Raw genomic sequence first — 13,752 nt, 5'->3', positions numbered from 1 at the left:
ATGGTCTTAACAAAAATCATGACGACGAAATAAAAAACATAGCCGGAAGAATTCCGGAAGCGACTCGAAGCACCAAAACTTTACAAAAAGCTGAAGCCATTGCCTTTTGTATTAAACCATTAACTCATTACCTCCGCGGGTCTGATCTAAAAATCGGTAAAATTTAAACCACTGTCACCAAGAGAAAGAAAATGCAGCAAAATTTTATTATTGAAAACGTTTGGTAACGTTAAAAAAGTCTGAAATATTTAGGATGGTCAAAAAACTGATAACATGACAAAGCTGACAGGGCCATCAATTGCCCTCAGATAATTGATGATTCTAATCTCAAAAAGATCGCGAAAGCAAACGTTAGATAAAAACTTTTCAAAAAAGACAGGAAATTCAAAATAATTCAAAAGAATGCTCAAACTTAAGAATCAGAGAACCACTACAATTGGATTTCAAATCACGGCTATTAAGACAAAAATAATACATGATTATTCCTTGTCGTATATATGCTAGACAACATGATTTCATACTAATTAAATTAATCATAGAAAAACAAAAGCAACAGAATAATATTCAAAGGCAAACAATCGTCTAAAAACAATACCAAGCCCGGAAAAAAATTGCAATTGTAATACGTCGAAAAGTTGGAAAAGGCTTTCTAGCAAACTCCCAGTACTGCCTTATTTTGAATTAAATCAATTGCAAACCGAAGAAACCAAGATCTAAGAAAAAGCTGAATTCATTCAATTTTTTAACAACTGAAAAAATTAATATAACGAAAACAAAAGTAGGTGCCAGACAAAACTAGAATGATACAAACGAGAATGTGAAGAATATGGACACAATGTTAGGAACACCGTAACAAAAAGACCAATACTTGATTTTTGAAAGTTAAAAATCAAATTTAAAAAAATCAAGAAAAACGAGTACATTTCATTGATCAGCATTCGAGACATAGAAAAAACAACGAGTCATTCGAGACAAAAATCCAGCTTGCTGAACAGAATAAAACAAGAAAAAGCAGAATTCAGACATACGAAACAATGAAACATTTTGCAAAAATTTAAGACTGCATTTATGAAAAAAATTTATCTGTTTTTTTTTTCAAAAACTTAACACCAAAAAATGATTGAATTTTTATTGAAACAAAATTAAAGTCCCTCATGTTCCCCAAAATACTATTTCTAGTAATTAAAAGCAAAATACAAACAAAAAACTGAAAAAAAATTGCAAAAAACTACGAAAATCGGATTAGCAAATGTACAATTTTATGAAACAAAATTACATCGAGGTAGAAAGAGGCATTGAGTATATGAATTATCAGAAGTTGCCATATTAACTGATTTTTGACCAAAAACAGCTAAAAGATCCAAAAATGAAGAAATTAATAGAAAAAAAAAGCCAAAAATTAACTAAAAAAATCAGAAATATGTGCCAATTTCGCATTTGAAACGCAATTTCAGGCTATGCAAAATACTGTGCTAACAATTTCCGGGGTTTACATTTCAACATAGCATCGATTAAAAATTATTTCTACAAAAAACCAAATTACAAGCAAAAAAACTAGGCCACTTAGACGAAAAAACGGCTAAAAACGGTTATCTATATGTGCCATTCAGTCAAAAACTAATTTTCAATGTCAAAAAGTCATTCACTAAACGCAGCGCATGATCAAAAAACTTCTCTCGCTCAGAAAAAATTAGTTCACACTGCAATTTTACTCGCTTTCGCTTTTAGGTCAAAACATCGTCTGAACGAATAGTACTTCCGGTAAAAAAAAAACCTTAAGAAAACCAATACTCCTCTTCGAGTCGTAAAAAACCAAGAGAAGGCCAATAATAGCCCCAGCTATCGCTGTGCGGCTATTAAAAAGCATATTCATGGTCTTTACCAGCTTATCCTGTTTCTCTAGACAAAAACTGCAACAATCTTTATAGAATTAGTTTCATCATTTTATTATGATCTCTAACCTTTTTTTAATAGCTTAGGTTCAGGTAAATTAGCTTTCGTTGGTTAATATACCACTTACTTGATAGACTGATGACAATTCCCTGAGGAATCTGCGAGTTCCCTCTATTACTGTAGCATCATTGGGACACACTGCAATGTAGAATACAGTCCTACTCCCACTGAAGGGCTCCAGCACCATTTTCTCCTGAACAATACACTACTCAGTCAGAAGAAAGACAACCTTCAACTAGATAGAAGTCAGGACAGCTTATGTTGCGCAATTATATTCACGTAAGATTCATGACTTTTAGGACGCTTTGTTTCATAATACGATGTTGCATCAGTTTGAAAGCGATTGCGGATCCCCCGATGACCAATGTTAGCTTACCCAGAATGAGAGGGCAAAAGGTGACACGGAGGTATTGTGATGATCACTTGTGGCCACCATGAGAGAGGGCACGGGCAGGGGCTTCAGGTCCTGAGCAGTGTAGACACCAGAGTGTTTGTAGAACTGCGCCCACGTCAAAGGTCCGTCAGCTTTTGGGGCACAGTCAGTGGCAAAGTGGGAGCACACTTCCTTGATCTCGCGGCCAACGGCAGCAACTGCTGATGCCATGGATTTGGAAAGAGTGCCTTCGTTTGAGTAGACTATGGAATGGTCCCGCTGTAGCAGCCACTCGTCAAAGCGGAGCTTCTTGATGTCTATTGCGGTGGCAGGCGCTGGATTCTCAACTGTGAACTTAGAGAAATGGATTGCCTCCTTGATGCTGAGACGACCGTCTGCAAAAAACAAGGTAACTTGGTCAACGAACTTTTATTCACTACAACCCATTGTCAGAGTTGCAGAAAAAATTCGAATAGCAGAAAAACTAAACGTTTATAGACAAGTCAACGTTCGATATTTTAATTGTTAATGCTTTTGCATCTGTTTATATATGTTTCAGCTGGATCTTAATAAGATGGGTCACAAATTTCTTAAATTTTACAACTCAAAACAAAATTCGATTCATAATTCTCAGCTTGACCATAGATAGCTAACTTTCATGAGAGGTCTATACATCAGAACTAACCGAGCTCCCTCTGAGTGAACTGGAGTTTCTTGGGTTTGGTGCTCCTGTAGAGCTTCTTGTCAACACCGAGCACAGTTGTGAGATTGAACTTGGGCAGGAGAGAACAGGTGGAGGTGAGTTGCTCATTGATGAGTCTGATGAGACTTTGACTACTCTGCCATGGCAGTAGAGTCTTGTCTCTTCTGTAAGTTGTCCGACTTACTACTTCGAATTCATCCTCTCCAAACAACCCAGCACCTAGAGCACATAAACATCAATACAGCAATGATCATAATGGAGTCAATCCACTTTATCCGTGCGGCTAATTGAAAACATAAAACGGCGGATGGGGCAAAAATTGCTCCCGAACGATAAGCAGAACAATTTAAGAGGGGCCTGTAGCCTAGATAATTTTTCATGGGAGAAAAATCTGACTTAGCCATTAAAGACTCCGCTATCAGGGGCTTGTGCTAGCTTATGTTACAATCGCTCTAACTGATCCAAATTCTGAATACGAGCAACTTAAGGCACACAAAAATCAAGAAGTCAAGATCAAAAAAGTAACTCGAGAAGTCAAATCGAAGTTAATATTGTGACGTTGAAAAATGCCAAAATTTTTTCGAACAAAAACTGAATGGACTGAAGTTGCTAATTGCTGCAAAAAAAACAAACCTCAAATACCTAAGAACCTTGAAATCAAATCCGCGACCAAAAAGACATAACGAAAGCATAAGGCAAGCAACAATCTTAGAAACAGCTGAATTTTAAAAAAAATGAAATTGGGGTTTGAAAACAAAAAAATCGTTCGGCTGCAAAAAAAAGCAGCATTTGCGCAATTTCACATTTCTTTAGTTTTGGAGAAAGCTTCACAAAATTGAATTGAATTGTTGCAACATTTAAATTTTTGTGGAAATAAACGGAAACAAATTCAAACTAAAAAAAGCATTAAAAAGCACCGCGAAATTTTGCTGTAAACAATTATCAGTTATGATTCTCAGATATGCATTATGCGTTATGAAATCAACTGCAAACAAAAAACAAAGACTAAAGTCTAACTTTCTGAACAACTCATACAGACTGAGCAAAAACCACAGATTATGATTAGAATTCGACGTAGATATTCGCGGGAAACAAAAATGAAGCTTACAGCCGCACAGAAAAAAAACGAAAACTCAAAGTCATCGAAAAACATTGAAAAAGAACATTTAAATGGAACATTGAAACATAGCCGGCAGAGTGCCGAAAAATAACCGCGATAGACGCTTGTGGCCTTCCATGAAAAGAAACAACTAAAGAAATAAGACAGACAGATCGACCACCAGTCCTTAAATAGACCACTAGACTTTTTTCGGTTATATTCGGACTGTCAATTTTATGACACGTACGGTCTATAAGGAAAAAGCCCTAAAAGAGCTTTTTCAAAATTGATATTAAAAATCAAAAACTCAAGACTAACAATCAAGAATAAGGGCATATAAGTTTGGCACTATTTAGATGCACACTATTAAATAGTAAATGTTCCTAAAATATGAAGTTGAGTGAGGCAAGTCACGCAATTGACCTAAAAGCAGAAATGACGTCACATGCAAAAATATTAACTGCAAAGCAGAAGAAATCACTGAAATATAAAAAGTCAACTGGTGACATTGTTTTGGTGAATCGATACTTAGAGACTATTACGGCGTAACGCTCTCAGAGAGCTGGTCAGCCACTAAATGCCTACCGTGCTTTACCTGTTCATCCCATTTTTGAGGACAACAAGCAAAAATGCTCAGACGAAAAATCGGTCGAGCGAAAAAAGCAAAAAAATTTCTTTTGGGAGCAATTAAACATCACCTACTAAAAGAGGGCGAGGTGCTATCAAACAACTCGCGCGCGGCCGGCTTCTGTAGAACCTAGCTTGAGCTTAGGGAGGCTAGCTTCAGCTTAAATGGGAGAGGGATATCATGCGGGTTGAGCGTTCGGGTTAGGGAAGAAATCAGGGGTGGGATGTGCTGCCTCTGACACAATGATTTTTCTTTTTTCCTTGGCTTCGGATTTTTGTACACTTAGAGACCAGTGACGAGATTAAAAACTGTTTACAACATAATGACCTCGAGGCTTTACCTGCTTATCCCTTTTGAGGACAAAGAGACAAATGGTCAGACAAAAATACGAACATAACCGACTAACGGACTAACGTCGGGCGAATTGCTCTCAAACGACGGGCGAGAGGTTGGCTTCGTCAGCAGCTAGCCACGGTTAAGTGAAGCTAGCTTTAGTTTAATTGAAGGGGCTTGAGGTGAGGATAATAGACGATGACATCACACCACATAACAGCAGCTGAAGTGCAGCATCAACAAAAGAGTTAAGGAGAGAGAGAGAGAGAGAGAGAGATAGTGTGTGAGATAAGACGTGAATGAGAGACGTGAATGAGAGAGGGGTGAGGATAATAGACGATGACATCACGCCACATAACAGCAGCTGAAGTGCAGCATCAACAAAAGAGTTAAGGAGAGAGAGAGAGAGAGATAGTGTGTGAGATAAGACGTGAATGAGAGAGGGAAAGAAAGAAACCCCAAAAAGAGCGAGAGAGAGAGCCAGGAATACTTTTAATGATGAGATTCGACTCTGCAACTTCTAGTTTTCTAGCCTTGTTAGTAATTGAACCATATAGAAAAAAACTGAAAGTACAAAAAATCAGAAAAGTTTCCATATTTCGCAGTGAAAAGAACCATTTTTGTCTCTAGAATTCTGTCATGTAACCAATCATCAAGACTTAAAATTTTTTTGGTCAGTAACTATCGTTAAAATCTTGCTGGAATTCATGATATTAATGTCTTCAAAAGACCTTCATTGTATTAAGAGTCTATACAGTATCCCTCTATTTCAAGCCTTAAAAAGTTTCACATGCATAAACGTGGAACAGGACAATTTTTCGAAAATTTGAAAAAAATTAAATGTCATCAAAAAATGCTAAAAACTTCGATTCATTACAATATTGATAAGCATTCCATTGATTCTAGAAACTGCAGCAGCTTATTATCAATCCTCGAAGGAAGAATTCCCGCCTGGTGCTGAAAAAAACCAAAATAATCAAAAAACTTGAAACTAGTTTTTTAAAATTGCCAAAATTCGTTATGTTAAAATGATGAAAAACATTCCATCACATTTAGAAACTATGCAGTAACCTATTATCAAACCCAGAGGAGGTTCCTTGGCTCTTGAGAATGGAGAAACCTAAAAAACGTCAAACTTTTAAAAAAAACTTGAAAAAAGAGCAAGTTTATAAAATTGTGATATCAAAAAGTTGAAAACTATTCCATAGTCAATGAAAATTTTTCAGTAACTTATTATCAAACCCTTAAGGAGGTTTTCTGACCCCTGAGGCTGAATAATGACAACAAATGTAAAAAAAAATGAAAATTGAAAGTTTTGTCAAAAAATGCTAAAATTCTGATTTTATATCTAGAAACTATACAGTAACCTATTATGGAAACCCAGATGAGGTTCCTCGGCTCTTGAGGCTGGAGAACCCTAAAAATGTTGAAACTTTTCAAAAAAAACTTGAAATTGCAAGTTTTATAAAAAAAATTGCTAAAATTTGTGATATTAAGAAGTTGAAACTATTCCATGGTGAATGAAAGTTTTTCAGTAACTTATCAAATCTATGAGGAGGTTTTCTGGCCCCTGGGTCTGGAAAAAATTGAATAATGACAATAACTGTCAAAAAATTGCAAGTTTTGTAAAAAAAAAATGCCAAAATCCGTGATGTTAAAATCTTGAAAATCATTCCATTACACCTAGAAGCTATACAGTAACCTATTATAAAACACTACAGGTGGCTCCTTGGCTCTTGAGACTGGAAAAAAATGACAAAAAACTTCAAATAGGCTTGAAAAAACTTGTAAAAATTAGTATAAATTTGCGTGCTTTTGTTTGGATCACCAAAACATATAGCTCCTAAAAAGGTCATAAAAAGTACTTACGTCTTGCAAAAGACCTTTATCAACTATAAAAAGGCTCAATTTTAGGCTGGTCCAACAAAAAAATTTAAAACATACCCGGCAGATTGCCGGAAAATAGCCGCTGTTGATTCCATATAAGCATGATTGGGATTGAAAGAATAGATATTGAAAAAAAAAGATTTTTGTACAAAAACATTTTTTAAGTACGATTTATTTTGATGGCATTTCGTAGTTGAACATAATTCTGTTTCTTAGAGAGAGGCTACTATCAATACCAATAAGCATTAGAGAGAGGTAACTAATACTTATAGGAACGACGTTCAAATAGCGGGAATCTAAAATTGGGCTTTATGGGTTTATCCCGTTTCTATTTCTGACTTCAATTTTTTATACTGACTTTGTTCAGTTTGAATTGCTTTGCTGAGCAACTGATGTTCAAAATCACTTTTAGCAGAATGAGAGACGAGAGAAACTAGCCTAGAGAAGTCAAAAAGATTTCACGCAAAATGTTGAAAAAGCGGCAAAATGAGGTAAAGCGAAACATTTTTTTGTTCGACCAAGCAAAAACAAAAAGGGGCCCTATAAAAGCCGGCTGAGAAGATGAGGGCGGCTATTAAAAATGACGAAAAAACACGAAAAATTGCAAAATTTTGTGCTCAAAAACTCCTAAAAATGACCTTTTAACCTTAGACTATGGCCTTCCCGGTAGCTTCATCACACTAAGCACTTCAAGACTATTAAACGCGGCTAAGGGCTTCTTATAAAACTGAATACCCGCTGGGCGCTGCTACCTGTTTATCCCGTTTTAAGGACGAAAAGTCAAATGGGTCACAGACGAAAGATCGGTCAAGCGAAAAATCGCATAAAAAAGACGAGCAGGACTAATATAATTGCTACAAATATAGTTTGAGAGCAATTAAAAATCGGTACCTGACTATGGAGGAAATGGTTTCCAGACAAAAATTGGGAGTCGGGCAAAAAGTGTGTTCAAATTTGCCCGTTAAACATTATAAGAGTTCTTCCTCAGCGATTTCGATTAATCGTATCTTTAGAAATTAGCAGATCTTTTAAAGACATGCACCGCCACTTCAATCTACTGTCTTCAGAATTTTTCCCGGTTTTATGGACGAATAGTGATATCGGTCAGATAAAAAATGATCGATGAAAAATTGCATTAAAATTGCCATTTGTGACCAAAAACAATTCACAGGGAGAAACAAAAAGAGTCTCGATGACGTGGGATAGTTATTGAAATTCTGCTCCTTCCAGTCAAATCTGTTAAGCTCAGCCTTATTAGTTAGAATTTTAAGGACAGACCTGCAGCCAGGTGCCGATTGCGTAAGGCACTGAATCCGCACTCGCAGCTTCCATTCAATGTGGTCTTGCTGGCGTCAAGTGCCACTGGGGTGCCGCTGAGATACAAGGATGCGTCCTTGCTTTGGATAGTCAGGTGGCAATTGCAGATGACACAACTGTCAAAGTTGATATCTGTGAATATGTTGAGAAGACTGTCTGAGAGGTAGAGATTCACTAGCAAACTATGCGTGCCTCCCAAACTGCTCATGGAGGCAGGAGGCTTCATAGTCGAACAGGACAGAGGTCCGATGCTAGCATAGCCAGAACTTCCCCCATACAGGCCTCCAAATGGAGTCCTGGCCAGGGATTGGCATGAGAGAGGTGAGTTGATGTCTGTTGTGCTGGTTGCTGCACCGTGGCTGAACGGAGCCCCGATAGCACTGAGGGAGCCTCCTGGTGTGTGCACGACGGGCACGCTGTGAGGTGTCGCAGGCGACTGGCTGTTGACAACGCTTTGAGGTGTGGGCGCAGCTGAAACAAGGAGGATTGGTCTTCCACGTACACAAGTTGCAACCCGTCAAATGCCAATATAAAAATCTTTGTAAAAATTTGCTTATTCCATATGCACATCGTCGATTTTTGAACATAGCTACGCTATTGCTAGATAAAGAGATTAAACCCTGACAAATATTAAATTTAAGGACTGGTTGCTGTTAGTATGGTTTGCCCAAAGAACTTTCAACCACGAACAATTATGAAACATTCTATTGAGAATCTCATTTCGTCAACTATTTAACCTATTCGCAGTATCACAACATTAATAACACCAATAACCTACCGGTAGATCGTGGATAGAATTAACAAAAAAATATGATCGAACATCAACTATCTTTGTCGTATTTAAATACAAGTGCCGTTGAACAAAAATTGTCCTAAAGGCGTAAAAAGGATAACAATTTTTGTAAATCATGTTCAATTTTGGCAGATAGACAAGTTTAGAGGAAATGGAAATTTCCTCTAAACAAAATAGAAGGAAATGGAACCACCATGTCGAAAAAATTCCTGAAATTCCTTTCTGTTATTCGGAAACATTTTAACCTAACATGCACATTGCCGGAATAGACCTGCGCATCGTATTATACAGTTAGAAACCGACACAGATATAAGTTGAAAAAGCTATCGACGCAGCTCAAAAGACGGTGTAAAAACATTCCGCGAAAAACTAATGAGACTTGTAAAAATTCACCCCGCAAAAATCTTTTTATAACTCTTTATAAGGGACCTATAATCTTCAACTAATTCAAATTCAACTTAAGTTTTAAAAATGCATAAGTCATTTAATTAAGTGAAGTCACGTATGATCAAAATCTTATCACGAAAATGACCAAAAAGCTAGACAGTGAAAAATGACATTGCGAGCGCAAAAACCGTTCATGAGAGGAAAAATTCATTCAGCAAAAAAATGTGACTATCACCTTTGTGTGTGAACAAATGTAAAATTTCTATAAGGAGTTTCAAAAAAGAGCGTCAGACAAAACACAAAAATATAGTAGGGCAAGTCCTGAAATAAAATCCTAACAATTGAATACAAAACTACTCTACCTGTCCAACAGAACAACTGAACAATGCCAGCCGAAGATGGTTTCACAAAATTAGGCGAATTGCTCTCAAACGACCGGCAGAATTCGTCAGAAGCTAGCCACAGGGGGGGGGGGTGCAACGGTGGGTTGATGCGGGTGGGCAGCAGTAGGGTCGCGCAACAGCGCGGGGGGCAGTGAGGTTTGGGGCAACGGGGGGTCTTCAACCTCTTAAGAACCGCCCTTCACATTATAAGTCTCCAAAACAGTTTCTACGAATAGCACACTTGGAGACTAGTAAGCTGAAAGGCTCTGCGAGCACTTAATGCGCGCTGGGCGCTACCTGTTTATCCCGTTTTTGAGGACGAAAAGTCAAATGCCTGAGACAAAAAATTGCATAAAAAAGACCAACAGGACTAATATAATTGCTACAAACTTCGTTTGAGAGCAACTAAACATAACCAACTAACGTCCAGCGAACTGCTCTCAACCGACCGGAAAACGGTTGACTTTAGAAGTAGCCAGATGGGCCTTAGGGACGCTAGCTTTAGGGCGAGAGTGCGCTAGTGACTGAGGGCGGAGGCTAATGAGGGCGGGGGTTGAACTTTTAAGATTAGGAACCGCCCTTCACACCATGAAATTGTTTTATAACAGTATTGGCGAATCGCATACTTTGAGACTAGTAAGGCGTTAGGCTGTTTATCCTGTTTTGCAGGATGATAATTTAAAAGGTTCAGACGAAAAATCGTATAAAAAGACCACGTGCCATATAATTTTGTTTGAGAGTAATAAATAAAATTCACAGGGCATATAATTTTAGGATCAGCCTGCTGACCACCAAGACCTGCGGCCAAAAAATAAAGAAAGCAAAAAATGGCAATCACGAAAAATTGCTTGATAAAAGAGACAGGCAAAACAAATAGTATTAAAAACTGAAACCATAAAAACTAAATATTCTCTCTAAATTTGACAAAAATTTTCAAAATAACTGAATAAAAATGCAAACCTTTTCAAAAAAATTGCCATATTTTGACCTTCAAAAGAATTGAAACCTTAAGAACAATTAAAACCTTTCAATAATAGCTGAGAAAGTGAAAAACATACCCGGCAGATTGCCGGAAAATAGCCGCCGTTGATTCCAATAAGCATGATTGGGATTGAAAGAATAGAAGATATTGAAAAAAAAAGATTTTTGTACAAAAACATTTTTTAAGTCCGATTTATTTTGATGGCATTTCGTAGTTGAACATAACGTACTTCTGTTTCTTAGAGAGAGGCTACAGGGGCTACTATCAAAACCAATAAGCATTAGAGATGGTAACTAAGACTTATAGGAACGACGTTCAAATAGCGGGCATCTAAAATTGAGCTTTATGGGTTTATCCCGTTTCTACTTCTGACTTCAATTTTTTATACTGACTCTGTTCATTTTGAATTGCTTTACTGATCAACTGATGTTCAAAATCACTTTTAGTAGAATGAGAGAAGAGAGAAACTAGCCTAGAGAAGTCAAAAAGATATCACGCAAAATGTTGAAAAAGCGGCAAAATGAGGTAAAGCGAAACATTTTATTATTCGACGAAGTAAAAAAAAAATACGAGCGCTATAATAGCCGGCTGAGAAGATGAGGGCGGCTATTAATTATTGAAAATTTGCTTAAATTCGTGATATTAACATCATGAATACAATTTTATTGCCACTAGAAACTATGCAATCTCTAGAGAATTTTCACTGTCCCCTGAAGATCAGAAACGATTAAGTTGAGCTGCTTTAGAATCAAGCAGTGAGTGGGGGAGGGGAATTGTACTTTTTAATAGATTTTTAATTGCTCTCAAACGAAGTTTGCAGCAATAATATTAGTCCAGTGGTCTTTTTAAGGCAATTTTTCACTTGGAGGTTAACGTGTCTCAAAGTGAAGAGACACGTTATCCGCCAAGAAAACAATCATTAAAACGTCTACTGAACTTATATAATTGTTACAAACTTTGTTTGAGGGCAATGAAAAATCAAGAAATCAAGCGTGTAACATTCATTTGAAAAATGGTCAGAAAAACAATCAGTCGTACGAAAAATTGCTATACAATGACCAACAAAAAATCTAAAAGATTTGATAAAAATCTTCTTTCGTGGCAAACATACCTGACCGATTGCCAGAATATAGCCACAATAGCTCATAGATCTGTAATCTCAAAATAATAGTAACAAAAACTAACAAAAACAGACTAAAAAAATGTTTCCATTAAAAGCTGAAATATTATATTTGGATTAAGAATCTGTTGCTGCTTCTATTAGCTTATTGCTTCTTTTATTAGCTTATTGCCTCCTCAATTAGTTGCTCTCAAAGAACCTTCATTTAGAGTGACACACTCACTTGACCTTATCTCTTTGAATTAAAGAAAAGTCAATTTCAGAGAGAGGAAGGCAATTTTTGAGAGTCATGTAAGTCACGTGTGACTAAAAACTTAATAATGCGAATCAACAAAAAACATTGAAAAACGACGTCCTACACGCAATTCAGTTGAAATTGCATGAACAGAAGAACAAAAAGCAGATTTGAAGTGATTGTGACGTCATATGGTCGTAACAAAATCTTGACGACGAAATACAAAAAAACCAAGAGAAGGCCAATAACAGCCCCAGCTACCGCTTTGCGGCTATTATATAAATTGCGATGACAAAAAAATTATTTTGATCGATAGCTTAAACCTAAGTTTATCTATCTAATGGAGAAAGGTGGTAAAAGAAGGGTATGAACACAGAAAAATTGGTAGTATTAAAAATTTCATAAGAACTACAGGACTAATATGCCTGCTACAAAAAAAAAATTGAGCGAAATTAGTTAAAGCTCACGGGTATCTGAAAATTTGTCAAAATTATATAATACGGTTGGTCTTTTATTACCTTCTAACGGCTATAGAAAATTAAGCAAAACTTCATTCATCTAATCATATTCACTTGTATAATTACTTAACTTCGGCGGAACGGTAAGATAACACGCGCAGCCTTCTTCAGTCATTATTATCTGGTTACTTACATCCAAATTGGACAGACATTGGTTCATGTCCACTCAAATTTGCACTACCAACTCCGGTAACTGAGGATACGTTTGCTGGAGTATTTAACGACACCATCGAATCGCTCGCTCCTGGCGACGAATGACTCATCATTGCTTTACTCTGATTGGTTCCTATATCATCAGGGGAACTACTGGACTTAACTTCAGTTTTCCCATTAAGCCTACGCCTCCTTCCAACGCAATAGCTGAATTTCTTTGGATTGAAGATTGCCGATTCGGTTGTGAGGTCCCACTTTCTGCGTTTGGACATTGTCGCCAAAGGGGTAATCTCTTCCAGCACGGGCGGTGCTAGACACAGTCTATCATAGGCGTCTGGCTGCTCAAAAACAACCATCTTTTTGACAGAAACCACACTGGTCCACTCGTCTTCCTGTGTATTCTAAAACATACGATCACAGTAACATCTTTGCCATTTTTATACGATGAGAAAACATGAAAAAAACTTTATGTGCTACCGAGCCGTACATGTGTCCATTTCAGAACATTTTGATGAGCAATCTAAAGGAGATAAGAAACGCTTTTTTGAAATATGCAACACCAGCAGGACAACAATTAGAGACCCGGAAATAGGAAAATAATGATACCAACTCTTAAACATAACCGACTAAACGTCGGAAGAATTGCTCTTGAACGACTAGTGGGAGCTCTAATCAATTGCAGCCTGCTTCAGTCGGGGGGGGGGGGGGGGTAGCCTAAATGGGACTAAGAAGTTCTATAGTGGGCTTCAAATAACCACATTAGAGGTTAACATATACCACTATTAAGATTTAAAGTATAAAAATGACACCAGTTTCGGCGCTCTTTTTATTTGACTTTTAGTATTAAATTGCCGCCAATTGAGTTCAGCTGCTTGAAATTGTCATTGA

The 13,752-nt window shown here is 37.0% G+C and overlaps 2 protein-coding genes across 4 annotated transcripts in view; one reads left to right on the top strand and one right to left on the bottom strand.

The window, feature by feature from the left end:
- Nucleotides 1–13,752, bottom strand: part of LOC142335945 (mediator of RNA polymerase II transcription subunit 13-like) — a 177,974-nt gene that overhangs the window by 25,217 nt on the left and 139,005 nt on the right. For both annotated transcript variants that reach the window (XM_075384355.1, XM_075384356.1), the window contains exons 10-14: nt 12,845–13,265; nt 8,255–8,764; nt 3,012–3,248; nt 2,330–2,721; nt 2,021–2,146 (exon numbers count right to left, since the gene is read on the bottom strand). In XM_075384355.1, coding sequence (XP_075240470.1) covers nt 2,021–2,146; nt 2,330–2,721; nt 3,012–3,248; nt 8,255–8,764; nt 12,845–13,265 — 1,686 coding nt within the window. The remainder of the gene's footprint in view (nt 1–2,020; nt 2,147–2,329; nt 2,722–3,011; nt 3,249–8,254; nt 8,765–12,844; nt 13,266–13,752) is intronic.
- LOC142335952 (histone acetyltransferase type B catalytic subunit-like) overlaps nt 1–13,752 on the top strand; it is a 182,460-nt gene that overhangs the window by 118,465 nt on the left and 50,243 nt on the right. The window lies entirely within an intron of this gene.

This window comes from Convolutriloba macropyga, chromosome 3 (genome assembly GCF_964194025.1).
Source record: "Convolutriloba macropyga chromosome 3, txConMacr16.3, whole genome shotgun sequence".
Lineage (NCBI taxonomy): Eukaryota > Metazoa > Xenacoelomorpha > Acoela > Convolutidae > Convolutriloba > Convolutriloba macropyga.
The sequence above is the reverse complement of the archived record's forward strand: the minus strand, read 5'-3'. Positions and strand labels throughout refer to the sequence as shown.